This window comes from Gymnogyps californianus, chromosome 2 (assembly GCF_018139145.2).
Source record: "Gymnogyps californianus isolate 813 chromosome 2, ASM1813914v2, whole genome shotgun sequence".
NCBI classification, from domain to species: Eukaryota; Metazoa; Chordata; class Aves; order Accipitriformes; family Cathartidae; genus Gymnogyps; species Gymnogyps californianus.
Window position 1 is genome coordinate 117,341,793 of NC_059472.1, and position 21,347 is coordinate 117,363,139.

Genomic DNA, 21,347 nt, shown 5'->3' on the forward strand with positions numbered 1-21,347 from the left:
AGTGCCTTATAAAAGAGGGATTAATTTCAAACAAACATTGTTAAAGCACACCAGCACAAGTCTCTCTCTCTGGGGCAAAAAGCAAGAGGCAATTGTACAGCCTTCAGGGGTGGGTGAAATCTTGACAATGACAACCAACGCCAACAAGACATGCTTAGTCTGCAACAGCCTCTAGAAACAGGACATGCCTGCCCCCCCCCGACTTAACTAACAAAGGAAAGACAACTTTTTCACATCTCAGTTTATTAAAAATGGATACCATAAACAAGACCTGTACAAAAAAATATCCGAAATTGCCCAGAACTTGGTAACAGTTGCGTGGTGAGAAGTTATCGTCTTGGGCCCCCTCTTCCTCTTCCACGACCTCGGCCTCTGCCACGGCCTCTGCCACGGCCTCTTCCAGCAACTTAGCAGATAAAACAAAAAGGATAAATCAAGTGAGACCCAGGAATACTTTCATTTTGATTAAAACATTCTGTATCAAGCATCAACAACATACTGCTTTCCTGTGCTGAGACATTAAGTCAGATATTAAGTCTGTTAATGCTCAGTAAGTTTCAGACAATATTTTCATCTTCTGTGTTAGGTTTTTCAGTATACAGCTTCCACAGACTACTGTCTGTCTTGGGCTTCACTGCAGAAAACAAGGGAATGTTAACAGTTGGCTGTTCCCAAATACTATGGTAAGTCTGACAGAGAACTGATTCCTCCTTTTTTTTTTGATAAAATCTAGTTTTTCAGGCATCAGAAAAAGCATATGCAAGACACGAGCATTTTGTTACTATTTATTACAGTGGAAAAGATTTTTTTTTTTGCCACAGCTCGCACTGTTGTTTATAAAGTACTCTGCTAAAGGGAAATGCGAGTTTTAACAGGTTGTGAGATTCCCAAGCTCAGCCTTTCTCAGGCACCATGTGAAAGGGCACCATTTTGAAAGGATCCCACCACCAAACAGCTCCTACTGTTTTCAATGATGCCTCTGCCAATTTCAGACGTGATTCTCAGGCCAAGGTCTTGGCTGTGTGCTCCTACTTTTAAATACCGCTATTTAACGGTAAAGGGAAGACAGAATCACAGAATAATTCAGGCTGCGAGCAACTGCTGGAGGTCGTATCACCATATGGTGATAACATGTCATTTCACACCTTTTTCCTAAAGAAACATGACCTGTCCCATCAGGTTGCAAGGCCACCCTACAAACTTCTGAAATTACTGGTTAATTTCAAACAAGTTTGCCAGTGTAGGGCTCACAAAGACACTTAAAATTCTGTGGAAGTGGGTGGCTGGGTAAGAGACACACTAGCATCCACATTTAAGAAGCAGGCTGTAATAATTACTCTGTTCCATCTGACGGTGTGTAGGTTAGAAATGCAGTAAAGACAGAAAGAGCAGAGGCACAGGACAAATTTGTGAGAAGCAAGGCGTCATCTGTTTTGCTGGTAATAGACTGACTCTGTAAAATACACAGAAGCATCAACATCTGACTAAATGGCTACAGCATTGACATGCACCAGTACATAGTCGTGTTCACCAAGTGCCAGCACACTCAGACCCAAGGTGCACGTGCCACGTACATCTCTCCGCCAGCATCCTGCCTTCCACTGACAATTTCATTTGCCAAGGACAGACCATGTGCTACACGCTGTTGAAGCCCAAGGGCATTTACAGATTAAGGCACAGCACAGCACAACGCAGCTGCCGCCTGAGAGCGCTTCAGTACACTGAAGAGGCAAGGAGTATTAAACTGAAGTAAATAGCGCTACCACAACTCCTTTTCTTTCTTCAAACTTAAAAGGAAATAGTGATGTTCTTGTTCACATCACATTGTGAGGTTCAGAAAAAAAAGCAACCCAACCACACTCATTTCTCTATGTGATCAGATTATTTTTAATGGACATAAGAGGAGCAAAACACTTTCAGGAGCTTTATCCTTATTCTCTATAAAGACAGCAGCCGTACCACTTGCACTTTGTGATGCACACACCTGAAGGTTCCTTACACCATTTCAATAAGGTAAGCAGACTAATTCATAATATACACATGGATCAAAGACCGCAGATCCAAATGCTTAAAGACTAATTACAGGAGAAATGGTACAACATTATTTTAGAGCACAATTAGCTTTCACTTACAACTTACTATTTTAAAAACACACAGATTAACTGCTGGGCAAAATATATACTGCCTGAAGACAACCTACAGATTTTCTGGGGTTTATTGGATATTAATCTTGAACAGTGTGGATTAAAACTGAATTACTCCCTATACTGTTAGGCTTCTAGGGAAAAGGTTTTTGTTCAACAGCCTTTTGAAAAAAAAAGTTCCAGGAAGAGCAGAGAGCAGAACACTACTGGGAGCCAAAGCTAGAGAGCTGCTCATTGCAACACAGCCTAGACTCCCTCACATTCTCAAGTCTCTCAAATTCAGTTCTTTGACAGATTATTTTTACCCACTACCAAGTGAGATTTCAGTGAAGCATTCAGCACTGTTCAAGAGGCTGTTCTGTACTTTCTTATTAGGCTATGTGAAGTTCCCCATACAAACTGGGGAAGCACAGCAGACATTCGGAGAAGAGGAAATGTAAACCTCTTTGGTGTCAACTCTTGGACTATCATAGGTTAAGATTTACTCAAGCTTAAAAACATTTACATTTTTAAAAATAGATGTATGAAAAGCCAGACACGTAATTTCACATGAAAGAAAGCTCTACAGATGCTAAGAAGGCGGGCAAGGCAGACTTGGCCAGTTCAGTATCAAACCCTCAAAGATGAAAGAACTAGGTGCCAAATGCAGATATTCTCAAATCAGATGTCTTCAGATTCAGAGTACTAAAACGCGTACAAAGCCAGAACAAACACAGACTGGGAAAGCACAAACTAACCTGCTTCTCTTTTCTTGGATTTGACTTTTGGTTCAACGTCCACTAGCAAAGTATCCAGAGGCAAACTGTCCGGCAGAATGAAGTATCGGATGTTATTCCCTCGAATACTCAGTGTCTCCAGCTGTACAGGTTCTCTGTTCTTCAGTGTCATTTTCACCGCTTTGAGATGCGTATTCATACTGACATCCACTCCTGAAACAACACAAGTCTAATCTGTAAGACGGTCCCTTGTTGGCTATTTTTAAGTATGCACGTGCTTCAAGATTTATCCTGTTCATTAACACCTGCTTCTGCCACTCATTAATTCAGCCTCTAACTGAAGGAAACTACATGTCTTTTTCTCTCTTAAATTATGCTCGCTAATTTATCAATGGCTGCCTTTAACACCTCATTGCTAGAGATCTTTATCTAGGTCCTGGCAATACCAATTTTGTAAATGGTTAAAACAATTCCTTTGAACAACAAATAAACTGCCGCTTATTACAGAACTCTAATACTAGTCTTTTTACTCCTTTAAAAAGAAGCAAAACAAACCTTTGAGGAGGAAAAATAACATTTCCTCTTTCTGTAAGCCTTAGAAAAATCCAACCGCCAAAGCAGCATTTATTTGCTGATAAAATACATCTAATACTAGTGTGATACCTTCTATGAAGGTATGTAAAATACACTACTGTGAGGAACAATCATTGCGGTTACAAACTCTGTGAACAGCCACTATGTAAGAATTGTATGGAATCAGTACTGTGCCCACTATGCTGTGCTATGCATAATCCGAAACTGGAAAAAAGTCTCAGTTGGATGCATGTATTGAATAACAGCCCTGAAAAGTATTAAAAAAAAAAAAAAAAAAAAAAAGCCCTATATTAGTTTTTATTTTGTACATCACAAGCCTTGCGTGGGATTTGATCTCAAACTATGAAGACCAAAATGAGAGTAACTTTTTCAGATCAAAAATGTAGGCAAAAGATGGAAATTGTAGTTCACAAACACCTGGTAATTCAATGACAGGGCACCCACACGAGCAAAATTTTTAGTGTGTTCAAACTTCCGTACAAACAACCCTTTGTGGTAAAAATAATTATTGTCTCGTTTCATAAATATGGAAAGACAAACTGTAAGATGTCTTACCAAGGTAAATAACATAAGCGAGTGGCAGGCCAGAACCAGAACCACCACTGTGCTGTGCTTGTTTCACAAATTTTTCTGTCCTCTCCCCTACTTCTAGATTTGACACAGCTCTCTGGCACCTGCACTCCACCTGACCCGCCCCCTGGGTTTGTGTAAGGTATGCATTACATGAAACCTGCCCCTTCAGCAAGCCTGCTCTGGCCAACCGACACATCGAGAGGAAGAGGAGATTGTACAATTTGCAGATGGCACAGCAATTATGAACATCATTCACACACCAGTGTAAAGGGAAGATTGTCATTTTAGAAATACGGATTGCATTCAAAGTTTTTACAGATTCTGAGCAGAAAATGAGAGAGGCTTTGCTCAACAATTAAGCCTGCAAGAGCACCGAGGTCAGGAGACAAGCAGTTTGTTTGCTTCCTACCTAGCTGGGTTCAACAGAGCATGCTGCAATCAGACACCAGGGTGGTGCATTCAGGTCTAATCAAACCTGATGGAGCTGGCTGCAAAATAATGCCAGTTTTGAACTTTGCCAAATCTCAGCAGACTGCTACTGGCCAAAAAAGCACCTAAGCAATCCCCTGGAATAGAACTCTGCCAAGTTTGAATTTTATTTTTTTTTAACAGTGCCTGGGCAGAAGAGCTGCTAAAAGCAGCCTGGGGTGAGTGGAGGGAAGGAGATCAAGCACGTTCATCAGCTTAACTGTAAGTGTCTGCTTCATTAAATACAGTGTGCCCCACCTACATACCTGATTGTCTCTAAAGTAATGCTAACATGAATATTCTCTTAACCATATCGTTCACTGACATTATTAAAGCAAACAAAATCGTCTGCACATTTTTCAATACATATGAGAACCATATAATGAACCATAAAGGCTTTTCCTACAACTTTCAGTTCAGTGATACAAAGAAGCACCTGCTAGACAATAACACCCACAAACTTGTATGATAGACCTCTGGCAACAGCAGGGGACCAGATTCTCAACACCAGGATTCCTTTTTGCCCTTCATCCCCCATCAAGCTATGTGTTTTCAAACCTGTTTCATGAAATCAATGCAAATATATGCAAAGATGCATTTCCATATAAGTTCACCTTAACTGGAGCAAAAACATGCTCAACAGAAATAATTCATTTTTTAGATTAAAATTGCCTACACACAAAATTTAACCAATTTAAGACCATATCAGCACTTAACATTTGCCATTTATCTGTGCTACCATTAAAAAAAGAAGTCCCTCTTCTGGCGATTCAGCTGTAACGTTTTTATTGCTTACTGCAATTTCACAACTGAAAGTCAGATGTACTGAAACATCTTATAAAAATTTAGCCGTATACCCACTACCAGTTTGATACAGTAGTAAAAATACCTCACCAACATTATCATGCTGCTAAAATTCTAAGAGAATACCATGCTTACACCAGCTTTGCCAATGGTTTGGAAAAGTTTACTTCCTTCACCCCCAAGCCTGTTCATAAGCAAAGCCTGCAGTCAGGCTCAGAGGCTCCCAGGACTACAGTGAATTTACTGCCTCCCAGCAGCACCTTATAAACAGAAAGCTCACAGCTCTGCAGTCTGTTCCCAGCAACTTCTGCCAATGTCCAGACTCTTCTATAAGAAACGCACCTGATGCTTGCACATAGAGATGTGAATTAAAAAGAACATCTCCTGCATTTTACAGAGAAGGTCCCCACAAGAGGGAGTACAAACCAAAAAAGCTCAGTCCAAACCACGGCTGCCAATAGTTTGCAGAAAAGTAACAGGCAATACTTTGCTGTAGTCTCCCATCCCGCCATACCTGTGATAGTTCCATGCACCTGTGTCCCATTCTTCAGTTCAATGGTCACAGTCTCGTGGCTCAGCTTCATTAGAAATCTAGGAATTTATTAAAAAAAAAAAAAATTCACTCCCACATAAAGCCTTACATGTTTAACATCCTGTTACAGAAAACCAATATGCACCAAGTATTCACACATCCTGAGCTTCCAAAGACAGCATTCCCAGGGCTCAAGAATTCTGCTGAAGATGTTTCGTAGAGCATTACACAAGAGCAACATACAAAAACCCGAACAAACCCCAAGTCCTACCTAACCACTGGGAGCTGGGACACTTGACTGACACGCTGTTGAATCCAGCATCCTACTTCCAGGCGAAACGTTGTACATTGTCATTATTGTACAAAGGAGGAAACGTTTTAGAACTTGTTAATACCTCAGGGAGGCAATTCTAACCACAGCTGGGGTCTCTCCCCCCCAAAAGGGTGGTTTTGCTGAACAACCTGCGCAGGCCCCGCTCCGGGAGCCCCCAGCCCCTCGCCGCACGGCTGTGCCAGGCCGCGGCTGAGACAGCGCTACGGCACAGCAGGGCCCCCCCGCCGCCAGCTAACGGGTGGCGGCGGGGCCGGCGGCAGACGGCGCGGCGCGGCGCGGCGCGGCGCGGCCCGGCCCGGCCGACGGCCCGCCGCCGCCACCATCCAGGCAGCCCGGCGGTCCGCGGGCAGCCGCTGCCGCCCGCCCCAACGGCCAGGAGTGGGGGAGGGGGCCCGCGAGGCGGCCGTTGACCGCGCGGGCGGGCGGCCGTTGAGCGCGCGGGCTTCCTTGCCGCCGCCGCAGCCGCCGGGTGCCGGCAATCCGCCTCCATCCGCTCACCTGACGAGCTTCATAGCGGCGGGAGGCCGGCGCTGCGGCCGGGCGGCCTTCGGCAGGGAGCGGCGGCCGCCCCGCGGGGAGAGGAGAGCCCCTCGGCGGGAAGGCCCCGAGGCGCGGGCGGTGCGGAGGCCTCCTCCGAGCAGGCCGCGACGCCTCTGGCGCCAGGAAGCGGCCGCTGCCGACAGCGATGAATGGACGGAAGCGCCGCCGCGCGCGGGGCGGAAGGGGCGGGTGCCAGCGCCGCCCAGCGGCCCGGCGTGCTGCCGCAGTGTGGCAGCGCATGCGCAGGGCAGCTCCTGGCCCCGCCCGTGGCGGGGGAAGCTCGGCTTAAAGAGGCAAGTCCGCGCTTAAGGAAGAAATGGGGTTAGATAGAGGGAGGTGACCGAGCTCCACTTCGGTCTGTGAAAGCCAAGCTTCCCGTAAGGTTTCACAGCTACTCTTGCCTGAAGTAGTCTTGTGAGGGAAGAAGAGCCATCAGTACTGAGCCGAGGTGACACTTAGGATTAAGCATCAGAGAAATCCAGCCACAGTAGTTCTCAGTCTGAGAGCCAGCCGTGGCAATGAACACTGGAACACGACACTAATGCAAACTCTAACACAGGGTACAGGGCAAGATCATCAGTATTCAAGCACAGAATAGCAAGATCTCCACCTGGAATGAGCAGAGACAAACCCGAAGCACCCTTCTGGTGAGGAACGGTTCCCTACGGAACAATTCAGGAACAGTCCGCTCCAAAGCACAAAATGCACCACAGACAGTACATCTAGAAAAGTTGAACATTTTATTGTCATTTATGAGTACACCATTTGTGATTTTAGAAATACAGACTCTTCGCAAAGCACTGAAACACAGGTGCCTTCCAACTTCTAAAACCTACAGTATTCTATGCCTTACAAACCTTTTATATTAGCAATTCAAGTTTGGTCTTTACTGCAACAAGTTCTTCACCAAAGACGCAAAGATTTAGTTCTAGACTGCAAGACAACTGAACCGAGTTTCAAACGCCACCTGCCAGTGAGCCATCAAAGCCATTGCTTTCAAATATTGAGCATATGATCTTCTTGTACTTTGTGCCCATAATGGAGTTCACCTTTGAGAATTTTAAGTTAAAGGATTTTCCAGTTAACCGTCAACTGGTATTTCCATTACAGCATCTAGAAGCAAACAGATACTTTGCAAGTACTAGTGCTTATGAACAGTTTGTTGGTTTTGGTTTTTTTTTTTTTATACACAAAACCCAGAGAAGCCTCCAGAAACATTCAAGGTTAAAATGAACAGTTAACAGTTGCAAAAATCTGTACATATTTTCAGTCATAACACAAGGAAACACTGGAGTATCAGTGTTTTGTGTTCTAGCTTCAATAGTGACAACTGCGCTAGTCCTAGTATTCTACATGTTTCTCCCCCCCATTTAGATTTTATACTCGCAATCTGAATATACAGCTGTACTTACAGGAAATATTAAACAATGCACAGCGCCTTAAGCAAGTTCCATGTCTGGTTTTGAACAAACCATATAAAATAAGTGACAAAATAGTTTAAAATTGGTCCTTGATTAGGATTACTTATTTTTATACAGCTTGGAAGCACTAAATTTAAAGACACACATTTATTATTAACCAGCACAAATTATTCTGTAGCTTTTTTTTCTCTCTTTTTTTTTTTTTTAAAAGAGTGCGTTACAGTTTCATGCATGAAAAGCAAGCTGCTGCTCCCAAGTGCAAACATGGAGTTTAGGCTAAACGCTGTCTCCTCAGGTTGTTACTCCTTCTGTCATAAATTATTTCAGCATAACCAAGAATAGAAGCAGCTGACTAGCAAAACAATATGAAGTTCACACCTTTCACGTTGTGACCCATTCTTAAAGTAATGGAGTACTTTGGACCTTTAGCATAAGGAAGGTTCAATAAACATTGCAAAGGATTTTAACATTCTTTGATTTCATTTACATCTTTAGAAAGAAAATTCTAGGTTTTAACTCGCTAACTAATGAATCATCATCTGGAGACTGTATTACCGAAACAGTGCAAGACATCTGCAACTTCAGGAACATCCCATTACACTGTCCTTTCACCCAAACAATGATTAGTAGAATATTGCATCAGTCCTACATAAACAAGACAGGACAAAAAGCTCATTTTAGAAGAGCATTAGGATTCAAAAAATCTTTTATATTTCGTGAAAAGAATCCACACATGAATGTACACGAAGGACTCCTTAACATGGACTTTATCACAACAAATGTAATCCAGCTGTAGGTCTTGGAACTAGACTTTTCATTGGTATGAAGCCGTATTTGTTCAATGCTTCAACATCTGGGTTTTGACACATGAACAGCATCAGAGCTCTCTCCTGTCAAGCCAGAGACCAAAAATTCAGCTGAAACGGCCCAGGTGGACTATAAGCTTAAGCAGTCCACTTATGCCCTAATGCATTGCAGACACCAAAAAGCTGGCTTTCATCTTTGCATTACCTCAGGAAGAGTGGAGCCCCCTCCACTAATGCAATATTCCAAAGACCATTGCAACTAAGACTGTCAAGTCATGTCTCAGTTGAAAGCTACCACCAAATGACACTATTTTCTCCCCCCCCCCTCCCCCCCCCCCCACTAAGGAAGAATGTTAAAAAGACCGCTATTTGGTGTGGAAAGCAGGTCAGTAGAGACTCCAAGTGTGGCTTGAGGAATCCTCAGTACCAAGCCGCTTTCCACACACACAAATTCAGTCCATCTTCTCTTTCTGGACCAGCTTGGGTGCATCTACAAAATCCTTGCCATTGTAAAGGATGATGGCGAAAGTTCCAAAGCTTGCACTTCCCCAGAAGAGCACATAGGCCAGTGTCTCAGTCCATGTATCACCTGTTAAAAGTCAGATGAACATTTAGTTCATTATCTCCAATTACCAGAGAGGTTTTTTTAGTACAAAAGCAAAATATTTCAAGCCCTCCCCCAGAGATCTCCTGTCAAATGAAGTCAGAAGTCCTCCATGGGTACTGAGGTCTTTTCTTTTTCTATTTTCTTACCTAGGAAAACTATGTTTGCCACACAGTTCTTAGAACACTTTGAACAGACATCTACAGAAGTCAGAGTCAAGAACTCTATTGGCACTAATGTTAGAAGATTCAGGGCAAAAGCAGAAGGCAAAAACCTTCACAACTCCCAGCACAGATTTAGATTAGGGGGACATCCATCAGAACAGGCTTGTGCCTATATTTGGCTTTTCTGAACTGTCTTTCTGCCCCAAATCAGGTAGGTATTCTTCTGGGGATTCATCCAGCCTATAATAAAGCTAGATGTCTACTGAGGTGCAACTAAACTTGGGGGCTGCCCCTTAAGGGACTCCTACAAAAGTTTTAACATTGTTTTGTATAGTACCTCAAGTTTTTCCACATTAATGCTACAGTGCTAACCCTCAGTCTCCAGAGCAATGCTCAAACACCTTTTAGTATGACTGAGAAGCAATTTTATACTGAATAGTTTCTGGTAACCATTTATAGGAAGTCCACACAAGCAAGCTAATTTTGTGAAATTAAACTCAACAGTGACTTACCAGCCATTAGCAAACAAATAATGCACATGGAGAAAGCAACCACCATAATAATAGGCAACTGGGGAAAGAGAAAAAGAATAATCACTTGATATAGCAGCACATATATTCCTTAATTTCCTTTAAGATGGGCTGTACTGCAAAGCTATTTACTTGCTTTGCAATGAAGTTGCTTTAAGTCCTGATTCACCTGCTGTCAGGTACAAGTAACATTTTGGATAGCTCCAAAATTTGGGAGAGTGTGTTCAATAACAAGGTTAAGAATTAAAATACACCTTCTAGCTATTAAAAGAGAGGTTGAGGTTTGTGTTTTGTTTAAAAAAAAAAATACACCAGCCACTAGTTAAACCTGTGATGTCCCCAAATCCCATTTCACAAAATAGAAGGGGGAGAAAAAAAAAGGGGGGGTTTTGTGTTACAGTCTATGCTTCTGCATGAAGCATGAGAAGAGATCTTCATAAGCTTCTTCTGCAGAAGGACACAGTCATTGATTATGACTAGTAGAATCTCTCCCTCTCCACGTGATGAAAGAGATTTTAAAAAAGCAAGTAGCAGTTTTTTCAATACCTCAAGGACACTCCATTTTCTGTCAAGAGAACAGTCTGGGTTTAGTCCTATAAGCAGGTATCATAGAAACATAACCAGATTATAGGGATGCTTCATTACTAAATAGACATGTTCTACTCAGTCATACGAAGCAAGTGACTAAAAGGTTGTATGTGTTTCCCCAATCATGAATAAAGTCTCCATACTCACAGCTAAGAACTTCCAATCTTTCTTGACATGTAGAGGACTAGCAGGTTCTACTTCGTCCACTGAATAATTTCCAAGAAAGAGATCAATTGCATCCTGGAAGAGAAAGGGAGAGCAAGAGTGAAAATGCACAGCAATGTTTATCAAATACATTTCCCCACAGTTAAAAGCCTAACTTACTTGTCTAAATCCATCAGAAAAGTTATTTTTGTAGTAACGTATTAATGAGTTCCAGCCATCCATTATTAAACCCCACTGAGTTCTCTTCCCAGTTCTGCAAAAAGAAGTTTTGAAAAATATTTAAAATAGATTTATAAATTCAGGAAGATAATTTGAGATTTACAGTTCTTTCATTATTCATTAAACATAGTACACATTTGAACACCTGCATGTAAATACATTTATCTAGTGCTACCTCTGCATTATCACACATACTTGTAAAAGTTTGAAAGTGAAATTATACTTCTCTCCACCCCACAATATAAGTGTGCCTTGAAGAGGCACATTTTCTTGGTTTTATTTCCAGATAGCCTTTTCTCCTTTCATATAAACAGTGAAGAATGGTGTTCTATAGATTTTAGTCTGACATTTTACCAGTTGAACCATTGCAAAACTCATTAATGGCCTAAGCCCCAAATTAATAACCTTCTCAGATATGAAGACTTAAAGAAAATCCCAAACATGCCCAAAAACCCAGAAGGCCTTTACAAGAAAGGCTCACTTGCCTTGTGTAATCTGTCTTTAAGGCACCAGTTCCAGCATATTGTTTGGCACAAGCATTAGCATTATCAGCCCATGCTGTGAACAGGAAAACATTAAGAAAGATTAAGGAAGTGATATACTCTCTTTGGAAAAATGTGATTGTTTGAACTCTATAAACAGCCTACCATTTTTGTAGATTTTCTCAAAGTCTGCTTGCTCTTCAATTCTCTGTCCAACATGCAGAACACCTAGCCTCTAAAACAAAAAACACAGAGGCTCATTAGTAGTTCACTAGAAAAATTAGCATTTGCTTTCAGAAAAAGCTATATTTATTAAACTAGAGTCTGGCTAATGCATTTCAAGTAAGTAGTACAGTAACTCAAGTATGCGAGCTCTTGCTGTAGTGTTAAAATTACATTTCCACTCCAAATGGAAAGCCTCTTTCATCTTCCAGCTTGTTAAACAAGAATAAAATATTTACCTGAAGCTGGGCTTGAAGAGATCGGCGTGCTAACAAGCTCTGAATCACATTAGTCCGATCAAGGCAGTCCATGCAGTTACTGCGGAATATTCCTTCCTGCTGAGTCACAATTTTACCATCGGAATCAACTAGAAAATAACTAACACATACAATCCACCTAAGTATTTATAGGTAAGAGTCCATATAAACCACACTTTTTCAGAAGTAAATATTCTAGCAACCAAAACACAGTTGTCTTGAGCATACTAAGAGTTCTCAGCCATGTCTTTGAATTTTGATGCCTCCCTGAATTCTTCCCCTCCCACGATGAAAAACAGCACCAATGTATGAACATTTAGCAATCTCAGCGTAGTATTCACTCTTAATTTAGAAAGCCAACCAGCAATATTGAGTTATATGCCACTGGGAAGAGCAGCTTCTGGTGCAAAATCAGTGACTTTTTTTCCAGTTATTATCAGGTCCTAGCTCCACAGATATCAAGATCATTAGCAGAGTGTAACAGCAGAAGTAACCAGATTTGTATATACCTGGTCACCTGGTTCAGTCTAGTCACCACTGCATAAAAAGTCATATAAGCTGTCAGGCACACTTCTTCCAGGAAGGTATTCAGTTCTTTAAGGCCACTACTGGAAAATCTGCTACTGTCACTTACTCTTCTCTCCATTATGTGAACATCTGGGGGAACCAGATGTTCCCTCTTGCAACTGCATACGCTAATTCTTACCTCAGTCTTTTTAATCAACTAAACCAGGTGTTTCTAGTAATTGGTAACAAGCAGCTGATTTTAAATACGGAATTGCATGCAAGTATTCTCATAACTGAGCTGGTAAAACAAATATGCCGATCAAGTTATCAGTCAGATGCGTGAATGGGACAGAACTATACTTGTCCTTCTGCCACAGCATGAAACTTCCAGTTGCCTAAAGATTTACAGATCATATTCTGTGGATTAAGTTACTCCATTATGTAATTATGAACTCTGAATGTGGACTAGCATATGATCCACTCTTACTGTACAGCATTAAGATTATAAAGTCTTAGAGTCATGCAGTACTAAAAATCGAGAGCCTTAGAAGCGTATGCATTTACTTTGATCAACCTTGTGTTAACAAGACCCATTTTTGTCATTCTTGGAGAACTAGTTTTGTTAAACCATGTTTTACATTGTTGTATGATTAAAGGAGACAATAACACCTGTGAAATCTTCATTTTCCCCCTTCTCCCTCCAAGCTTTGCCTAGAACTGATATTAGGCTAGTTAGTATAGTTGAAGAGTAAACTATCTTGTTAACCAGAAACGTGTAAGTGCTGCATCTCCTCTAATTGCTCTAAAAAAATTAAAAACAAACAAACAACCTCCTCCAAGCCCAGCCCCCACTTCCCCACCCCCCCCAGTCAGCTCTCCTTTCTGACAGGTCTTTCACAACTGAATTTAACCTGCAGAAAATAGAGTTGTTTACCTCCATAGAATTGTTTACCTCCCTCAGGGTTGCAGAGCTATTTTCTAATAATATCAGAACTCAGACTTTTCTGTTCCTATTTAAGCAATAGGCACCCTAGATGAAACAGAACAAGGCAAGATAGAGCCAACCTCATCTTGAGGAAGAGCCCTCATTTTTGTATCTTGTTTTAGAGACAAGTGGCCTTTTTTTCGGTCTTTTTCTTCATTTCAAGGAAACCTGGGTCTTTTGTAAGCCTCCAATGGCAGGCAATAGTAAACAAGTTATAGGATTCAGTATTCATTCTAAGAATAAAGGATCCTTGCTGTATAGGAAACCTACATGCTTATTTCTCCTTATTTGAAGTGCTCAAAGTCAATTTATTCTTCAGCTCTTCATGTGTTTTTTAGGCTTTTTTTTTTTTGGTGGTGGGCAGAGAATATTCACTGTCATCTGATTAATTTATACTATTCCCATAGCCTTCATTCCAGGCACGAGATTTCATTCATGAGACTCCTGTTCTAGTCTGCAGCTCACCTAATTTTTTTTTTTTAGGATAGAATATACCACTGACAGTTTTGTAATGTTTTAGCTGATCTATGTTGTGCTTTAGGCACAAGATTTTAAGAACAGGAAGGAAGCAATCAGAAAAGCGGAACAAAGTAAACAGTTTCTCTAACAATCTACATGTCTACAACTAGCAAAGACCAAGAAGTGCTTAAAACAACACACTTGTGGGACTAAACAAAGATTTAAGTTGATTTGGACATTTAGTCTACTTTTATATGACTAAACAAAATGAGAATTTGTTTCCTTGTGGGTTACTTATGTTAGCAAGGACTAACAATCAGTGCCAGTGCCAAGGCTTGGTGCCACAATGTGTGTTAGAGAAAACACTTTGAAAAAGAGAGCAGGTGCCTGTGGAAGGAGCGCTAAGCATTTGACACTATGGAGCAGAACAGTTCGCTGTCAACAACACATGGAATTATTATTGGATGAAAAAATATCACCTGAGGAGACTTTTTTTTTAAATAGCTTCAGTTGTATGCATGCTCATTTCTTTGTCTAACCTTTTACCCAAAGGTACAAAGGCAGCTCTTGAGTCACAACACAGGGTTACTACAATTCTCAGAACCATTTCATTAGGACATAAAAAAGACTCTACACCTTACCCACCAACAGGTCTCTAACCTTGCACATGGTATCAGCAAGAGGTCAGAGATATGGAAACACTAATGCATATAAATGCATCTTCTTTATAGAAGATTACAGGTCTGTTTTACTGTGCCTTAATTCAAGACAATAGAAACTATGAGAAAGCAGTCTCATTTTAACAGTAGAGAAGTGAAAGAACTGCAGAGCCTTACCTAAACTCATCTTGCTGTTCTGCTAGTTGATCCATCAAAATCTGAAGTCGATCCCACCTCATCCGACTGCACTCTTTATGGAAGTCAAATGCTACATATCTGTTCAGAGAGAGAACCATCTTTTCAGATCACATATGTACTGCAGTGAAGGTCTCTGAAAACCCCACAGGGAAGGGCTGATCTCTAAGACAGGTAGTGACAGAGGATTTGTTTTTCTTTACAGATGGCTTCTAGCAAGTATCTGTGGATTTTTTCAGTGCTCTGTAACCTTCCTGAGGCTACACCCTTAGTGTGCCTGCCGACAGCATTTACATTTCTTTAAAAGATGCAACTAGTCTAGGGAAGCACACATTCAGTTCCAAGTTACTCATTCTATGCTCTGGCTAGTATTTTTCCTCCAGAAAGAACAGAAAGGATATGCATCTGCTTTCATCTCTTTTTTTTTCCACCAGGATTCTTTTGCCCTCCTCTCTTCCAAGCAACTGCATTGGGAACTTCATTTCACTTTGAAATAGACACAGGTGTTGAAATGCAACATTCCTTGCTGGCATGCAGCGTAATTCCCTTGACAGCTCTCTAGAAACCTGAGTCAGGTTCTGTTTAAACAGCTAGCCTACTCTGTCATAAGAAAATGAAACAGCTACTGACTTGGAACAAGATTTTAACAGCCAATTCATTTCTGGCAAGAAGGGCTCTTGATGAGTGGTGTTTGATTCAACATTTTTATATAAAAAGTTTGCTGTTAATTACAGGGCATTACATTCCTCCCCCCAAGTATTCATAATCCAAAAGTTATTATTTGCCAAGTTTTCAAGACTATTTGCGTGAAGAAAGATGGTGTATATATACACTGAAGACTCAAGTTTTAGTCTGGCAGGTAAACGCCATCAAAACTGATTAACAAAGAAAAAGGATTTTGGCAGCATTAAGAAAATGGGGCTGACAAACACCACTTTTTAACATATACAGAACAACAAGCATCACTAAAACACACCCTAACAGAATTCTACATCTTGGTTTCCACCAGATGACTTTATAGCAAAGATGCACAGAATTCCACAAGCAGCGTAGAGCTAAGGTATCAATGCCAGCCTAGGTGTGAGACTGAGGAAAGAGCTCACCTTAGAATTGTTCTTTTTTAGTAAAAACAAAAGAAAAATCCACACCTGCACACCAATAACACACACACACCCCTGAGGGTAGCAAAAGCAGCACACAGAAGTGAGACAGACATCTCTAACTACCCTGGTGAAGGCAGCAGCAGGGCATCATACAAGCAGAAAAAAGCTTGGAAAAAGTTCAAAGTATGTCAGGATTTATAAGGGCATCTTGATTATACTCTGCAATTCCTTAGTTATCCTTAGACAGAAGTGAATCCTTATTAAAAAAGGATGTCTTTTTGCTTACCGGTAGGATTTTGTCCTTTGACATACCTGAGTGACAATAATACTATACAGCAATTTCAAGGAAAAGGTAGAGGTAAGTATCTGTGGGAGTTGGATGCTAGCCCAAGCTCTAGAAGTTAGTGAAAGCAAGCACAGGCAGGTTGTAAAATTGTGTACTGCACTCAAGATTCCCACAGAGAGATGGAATTTCTCTTGTGATTAAAGTGCATTCTCCACTCTCTTGGCCCATTGTTACACTGAGGTCCAGACATTTAAATTACATGTTCCCCTTACTGTTTCCTCCTTTATTTCAATACTGTTTTGCTCACACTCAGCACTCCCTTACTGAGTTAGCAATGTAACCAAGCCCTTTTGCCAGAAGCTAGTTCTACAGGGCATGATTTCTTTTTCTTAAAATGCAGATGATCTCCACAGTTCTCATAGCATACTATTACTCCAATACTGGCATCACCATTGCTTCTGAGCTCCCTTCTTTATTCTGTCTGTCTCCTCTTTGTCCCATATGCACTTCACAGTCTCACTTCTGCTTAGAATGTGAGCTCTGAGGTAGGGGCATTGGTCATATGCAAGTTACTTCATAAAAATAAAACTCAAACAAATCAGGCAGTTGGTAAAGGCCCCCAAAGAACTGATCACTCTGTGGGTTTCAGAGGCAATGCTCAACTTTTAGCACAGAATGTATCATTTCACATGTACCTGACCATTCCATTTGCCATGCTGTTTACCATTTTTGCAAATGTTTGCTCAAGAGGCTTCTCTGAACCTTTTTGGTTAACCTGGGAGAAAGAAAATTAAAAAAAATAAAAAAGAGACAGTATTACTCAAAAGCCTGCTTAAACAAACACAGTTTTTTTCAGGAAGAACAAGTGAAAGCATACCAAGTTGACAATCATTTGCTTTCCATAGCTAATTATTTGTGAGTCGAAATGTCTTTGGAAGCCATCCATCTAGAAGAGAAAGGAAATGTGTTGACAGACATACACTACTATTAAGATCTGTGATTTACAAGAAATCTCTATAATCATCTTTTTGATGATACCACATAGGTAGTTTTATAACTAAGAAAAGTGTTTGATGTTCTCTATTGTGCTAATACATTTCTACTTTCATCCCCCCAGTCCATTCAGCTCTCATTAAACATGCCACAGATAACAAGTAATGTGCAGCTACTAAAACTGCTGTAAACAAGAACCAAAGGAGAAGCTACCCCCATTGATGTCTGGATTTTTTTCAGGCTCTGAACTCATCTTAAGGAGTACAAGGCTTCTTGCTACTACTTTAAAAATAAAGCTCAGTCCAGTATTACTGATTTTTATTCTTCTGCTTACAGTTTGTTACCCTGTCACACAAACATGAACCCAGAAATATATTAAAACCAAGACACAACAAACACTCACATACATGATTTACTGACTTGCTGATCTGTGGCTTTGGTTTATACTTGAGGTTTGGTCTTTGAGACCAGAAAAAAGGAATTGATCCACGGGTCTGCAAGAGAATGGAAACAGTTTTAAACAACAAAACTTACAAACTCACTTGCCATTTAAAAATAAAGCAGACTGGTTTGGTTTGTTTATTTGTGTGCATGCACATCTTACATACAATCTATATTTAGAAACATAGACAGAGCTATCGATCTATATATCTTAAGCTAGTGAGCAGTTCCTTACACTGACTTTACCTGAACGAACGATGCCTTGCTCCCCTTGTAATGCACAATTTGTTCTGTTTCAACAAAGTTTGCAGCATGTCCTTCTGAATCAATACCTACGTAGGAAAAAGACCTCATTAACCAGCTCCGACTGGCTGCAGAACAGTGACAAAATATCAGCAAAAGGCTCCCTACCCTTCCCTTCTAAGTGCTCACAGAAAGCATGAAAATACCACAGAGCTGCCTGAAAATGGTAAATTAAATACACCTTTGGCAAAAGTTTAACATGATCTGTACCAAATTTAACTTGAAGAAGCACAGTTGTGCTTAACACATTTTGGTATTTCTAGCCCTAGAAACTGAGTAGTTTAACGCAAAATAAAATACAAGTGCTCTGACACTGAAAAAGTCACAATTCAATAGCAATGGTACTGCAGAAACTGACCAATTTCTTCAAAAGCATGAATGTCAGGACTAAGAACAGAGAAAGTAATTTAAATCCATTTCCTTGTTCACTTTTTAACTTGAAACATTTAGAGAACACCACTATTCAGGGCTCCCCTGCCAGCACCAATGATGCTCTTAGTTGAATTTACTGCTAGGCCAAAAGGGCTATTACACACTCACATTTAACTCCAATAAAAACAGTAAAGTGTTAAAAAACCCTACAAAACTTTTATCTCTGAGGAATAGAGAACAGTCAGTTTTAATAAATACCAGAACATGCTTCAGTTCATCATACAGGTTCCTAATATTTTCTTTGGAGCAAGGACCTCTTGAGACAAGTTATTATAAGCATTTTTTGTGCAAGTCATTATACAGCAATTACTCTTAAAGGTAAGTCACATGCATAAATGGAATTCGCATTATTTTTAAAATAAATCAATTTGCTATTTTACCTCTTACATAGTAGCGTACACCAGCCCTGAAACAGCTTCTTCTGGAAATAAGCAGCCAGTCAAAACACTTGCCATTAATAGAACAAGAGTGCATAGTGATAACTAATGAATAACATTAAGGAAAAACCCCAAAATTTCATTAATATATTTTTATATATCAAGAGGTAGGAAACATCAAGGAAACAAGTGACCACATTCAAAGACAGCAGTAAACATTTCTCACCCATAACAGTTGAACATTAAACTTAAGAGAGTAACTTATTAGGATCAGTATGCATATCACAAAAAGACAGGCTATAGGCGATGTCACTGACGACCACACATTAAAATTGCTGTAGTTTTGAGAAAACAGAGTTCTGAAGATTAATCTGGTCTTATGGTCCTATGTGTATCATTAAGTGGACTGACTTCTGAAGTTCTGTTCAGCACTACATCCATCTCATCCATAATTTTATTAAGCTATCTTAACAGTTTCTTGCCCCTATTGCTTTTAACAAAAAATACCACTTCAAAACTTTTTTCTAGACTTTTAGAAGAGTTAATATCTTGGGCTGTTATACCTTGCACCTGGAAGTGCAACATACATCACATTTACAGATGCCAGAACTAGCATTAATGTAGACTGGCTTTCAAATCGATGCCAAGAAAAAGAATGAACACGTACCAAGTCTCCAGTGCAAGCTTCTTATAAGAATGGTTTCCTATTCAGGCTAGATACCCAAAGTGGCAGATACACCATAATCTGGGACTAACCAACAAACAGGGGCCATTGACACTAGTTTCAGTTTCACAGTCTTGTTCTGTGCTGCTTATAATTGCCTTTATTTGGACTATGGTAAACTATCAAGTCTAAGAGTCCAGCATTCATCGTGAATAATTTCTCCAGGCAGATTTACAGGCTTTCATCCTTTGCCCCTAAAAACTGAAACCTTAAAGCAAGCAAAAGATCAAAATGGTCAATTTTTGCAAGCTGCAGTCTTCTATTCTTTGAGGACTCTAGATACTTTGTCAAGGTTGGTAAAATAAACAAGATGTATTTTCTCTTTTAAAATAGCACATTTTACAGTGAAATCTAGATTCTGCATTTATGATTCAAATAGGACATAAAGCAGCTGTGTCACACGTGAGCACCTAAGCTATGTTAAAGAGCACACTAACTGCATACATGGAACATCTTGATTTATGTGTGCATTTGTGCTAATACTGTTTGTAAAGAATTAAAAAATAGAATACAAATTGGCCCTACACAATCCAGAATGTTCTCACAATTCATTAATTAGACTGCGAAAAAGACCAATTCCTCTGCTTTCCTGGAAAGTTACTGCCAGGTCCTACACCCTTTAATTGAACACTTGTAGAGCCAACAGTTTCCTGCAAGAAAGGTTACCTCTAAACTTAGCTGCTTAGCAATAGTCAGCCCATTTTCTGTCTGCAATCTGTCCTAACTTAAATGACAACTTGCTATTGGCTACTTCCACACACACCAAAAAAACCGAAAAGACATACTTTATTGTTCCTTAGAAAGGGTTTTTTGGAGCAGCAAGGGAAATATTAAACATAGTTTAGGCTTTAGGTGATCAAAGTCTCGATTACCCAAGGAAGTCCATTATTTCTCATCACTGCAAGACTAGAATCCCAGTCCAGATAGTTGAACAAAATAATATTTAGGTTTATATGGGGGAAGAGAAGAATCTTTGATTTTATTGTAATAACTGCTAGTGGAGCTGTAACAGCTCTGCTTAGGGCTCTTCCTAGCATTTTCACCACTTAAAATCCAGTTTCTTTGAATTCCTGGGTTCTTTAAGGTGTTTGGTTACTATTAGAATTACAGCAAAACATACATTACTTATGCTAATTATTTATATGGTGAAAATAGGACAGAGGAAGGTGTCAGTCGCAGTCTACCAGTTGCTAATTGCAATCCACCCAGACTCTTCCACCCAGAACCTGCAGGATAAGGATTGGGTTGTTGTGACATTTCCCTTTTGCTATTTTTCCTTGCCTCTCCACCTACTCCCACAACATCTTCCATTAAATGAAGTCACAGGAAAGAAGGACTGGAGATCTGCCAGCTGCTAACAGTCCTACCAGAACAACCAATGCAGTCTGGAAGCCGTTCCCTGCATGCACCTGAGCGGCCTTTGCAATGGAGGAACTAAGGAGAATGTGGCATGAGTTGCTTTGTCCAGTCTTGCCAGTCCTTTTCATGCTGCCAGTCCAGGAGCACCTGGGAATTACTGTTGATCACACACTGCATGAGGAACACTGCCTCCAGAAACCGTTAGGCTTACTTTGCAGCATACACTCCTTCTCAAAAAGAAACTCATGACTGCTTTGCTAAAAAGGCTGTTATCCAAAGCACTGGTGCAGGAAAAGCAGCTGGCTAGGAGAAACATTCCAGGAGCCTTCAGCAGAACTTCTTATCCTTTTATTCATCAATG

The 21,347-nt window shown here is 40.5% G+C and overlaps 2 protein-coding genes across 5 annotated transcripts in view; both read right to left on the minus strand.

Moving 5' to 3' along the window:
- Window positions 1-226: 226 nt before the first annotated feature.
- Window positions 227-6,795, minus strand: SNRPD1 (small nuclear ribonucleoprotein D1 polypeptide). Of its 2 annotated transcripts, none has more exons than XM_050892012.1 (4): window positions 6,664-6,795; window positions 5,812-5,890; window positions 2,882-2,948; window positions 227-406 (listed from the first exon to the last, which is right to left on the minus strand). In XM_050892012.1, the coding sequence occupies exons 1-4, from the start codon at window positions 6,675-6,677 to the stop codon at window positions 330-332; spliced, it is 237 nt and encodes a 78-aa protein (XP_050747969.1). In that variant the 5' UTR covers window positions 6,678-6,795; the 3' UTR covers window positions 227-329. The 2 variants fall into 2 exon arrangements, with proteins under 2 accessions (XP_050747969.1, XP_050747968.1); XM_050892011.1 differs by having other exon boundaries at window positions 2,882-3,073; window positions 5,814-5,890; window positions 6,664-6,789.
- A 2,478-nt stretch (window positions 6,796-9,273) lies between these two features.
- Window positions 9,274-21,347, minus strand: part of SACM1L (SAC1 like phosphatidylinositide phosphatase) — a 30,406-nt gene continuing 18,332 nt past the window's right edge. The window contains exons 8-20 of one of the 3 annotated variants that reach the window (XM_050891029.1): window positions 18,907-19,008; window positions 18,038-18,123; window positions 17,758-17,844; window positions 17,235-17,303; window positions 17,053-17,132; window positions 14,951-15,049; window positions 12,146-12,284; window positions 11,850-11,919; window positions 11,688-11,760; window positions 11,143-11,236; window positions 10,966-11,058; window positions 10,213-10,270; window positions 9,274-9,521 (exon numbers count right to left, since the gene is read on the minus strand). In XM_050891029.1, the coding sequence (XP_050746986.1) occupies window positions 9,385-9,521; window positions 10,213-10,270; window positions 10,966-11,058; window positions 11,143-11,236; window positions 11,688-11,760; window positions 11,850-11,919; window positions 12,146-12,284; window positions 14,951-15,049; window positions 17,053-17,132; window positions 17,235-17,303; window positions 17,758-17,844; window positions 18,038-18,123; window positions 18,907-19,008 (1,187 nt within the window). In that variant the 3' untranslated portion in view covers window positions 9,274-9,384. Of the gene's footprint in view, window positions 9,522-10,210; window positions 10,271-10,776; window positions 10,824-10,965; window positions 11,059-11,142; window positions 11,237-11,687; window positions 11,761-11,849; window positions 11,920-12,145; window positions 12,285-14,950; window positions 15,050-17,052; window positions 17,133-17,234; window positions 17,304-17,757; window positions 17,845-18,037; window positions 18,124-18,906; window positions 19,009-21,347 lie in introns of those variants that run through there. The other 2 variants (XM_050891030.1, XM_050891031.1) reach the window with 2 other exon arrangements.

What these genes read in the sequence shown, in the direction of transcription:
- SNRPD1 (XM_050892011.1), bottom strand. An exon ending in GGTGCATGGAACTATCACAG is followed by an intron (nt 3,074 to 5,813) that starts GTATGGCGGGAT and finishes GTGTTGTTTCAG; the next exon opens with GAGTGGATGTCAGTATGAAT. An exon ending in ATCCAAGAAAAGAGAAGCAG is followed by an intron (nt 407 to 2,881) that starts GTTAGTTTGTGC and finishes TTATCTGCTAAG; the next exon opens with TTGCTGGAAGAGGCCGTGGC.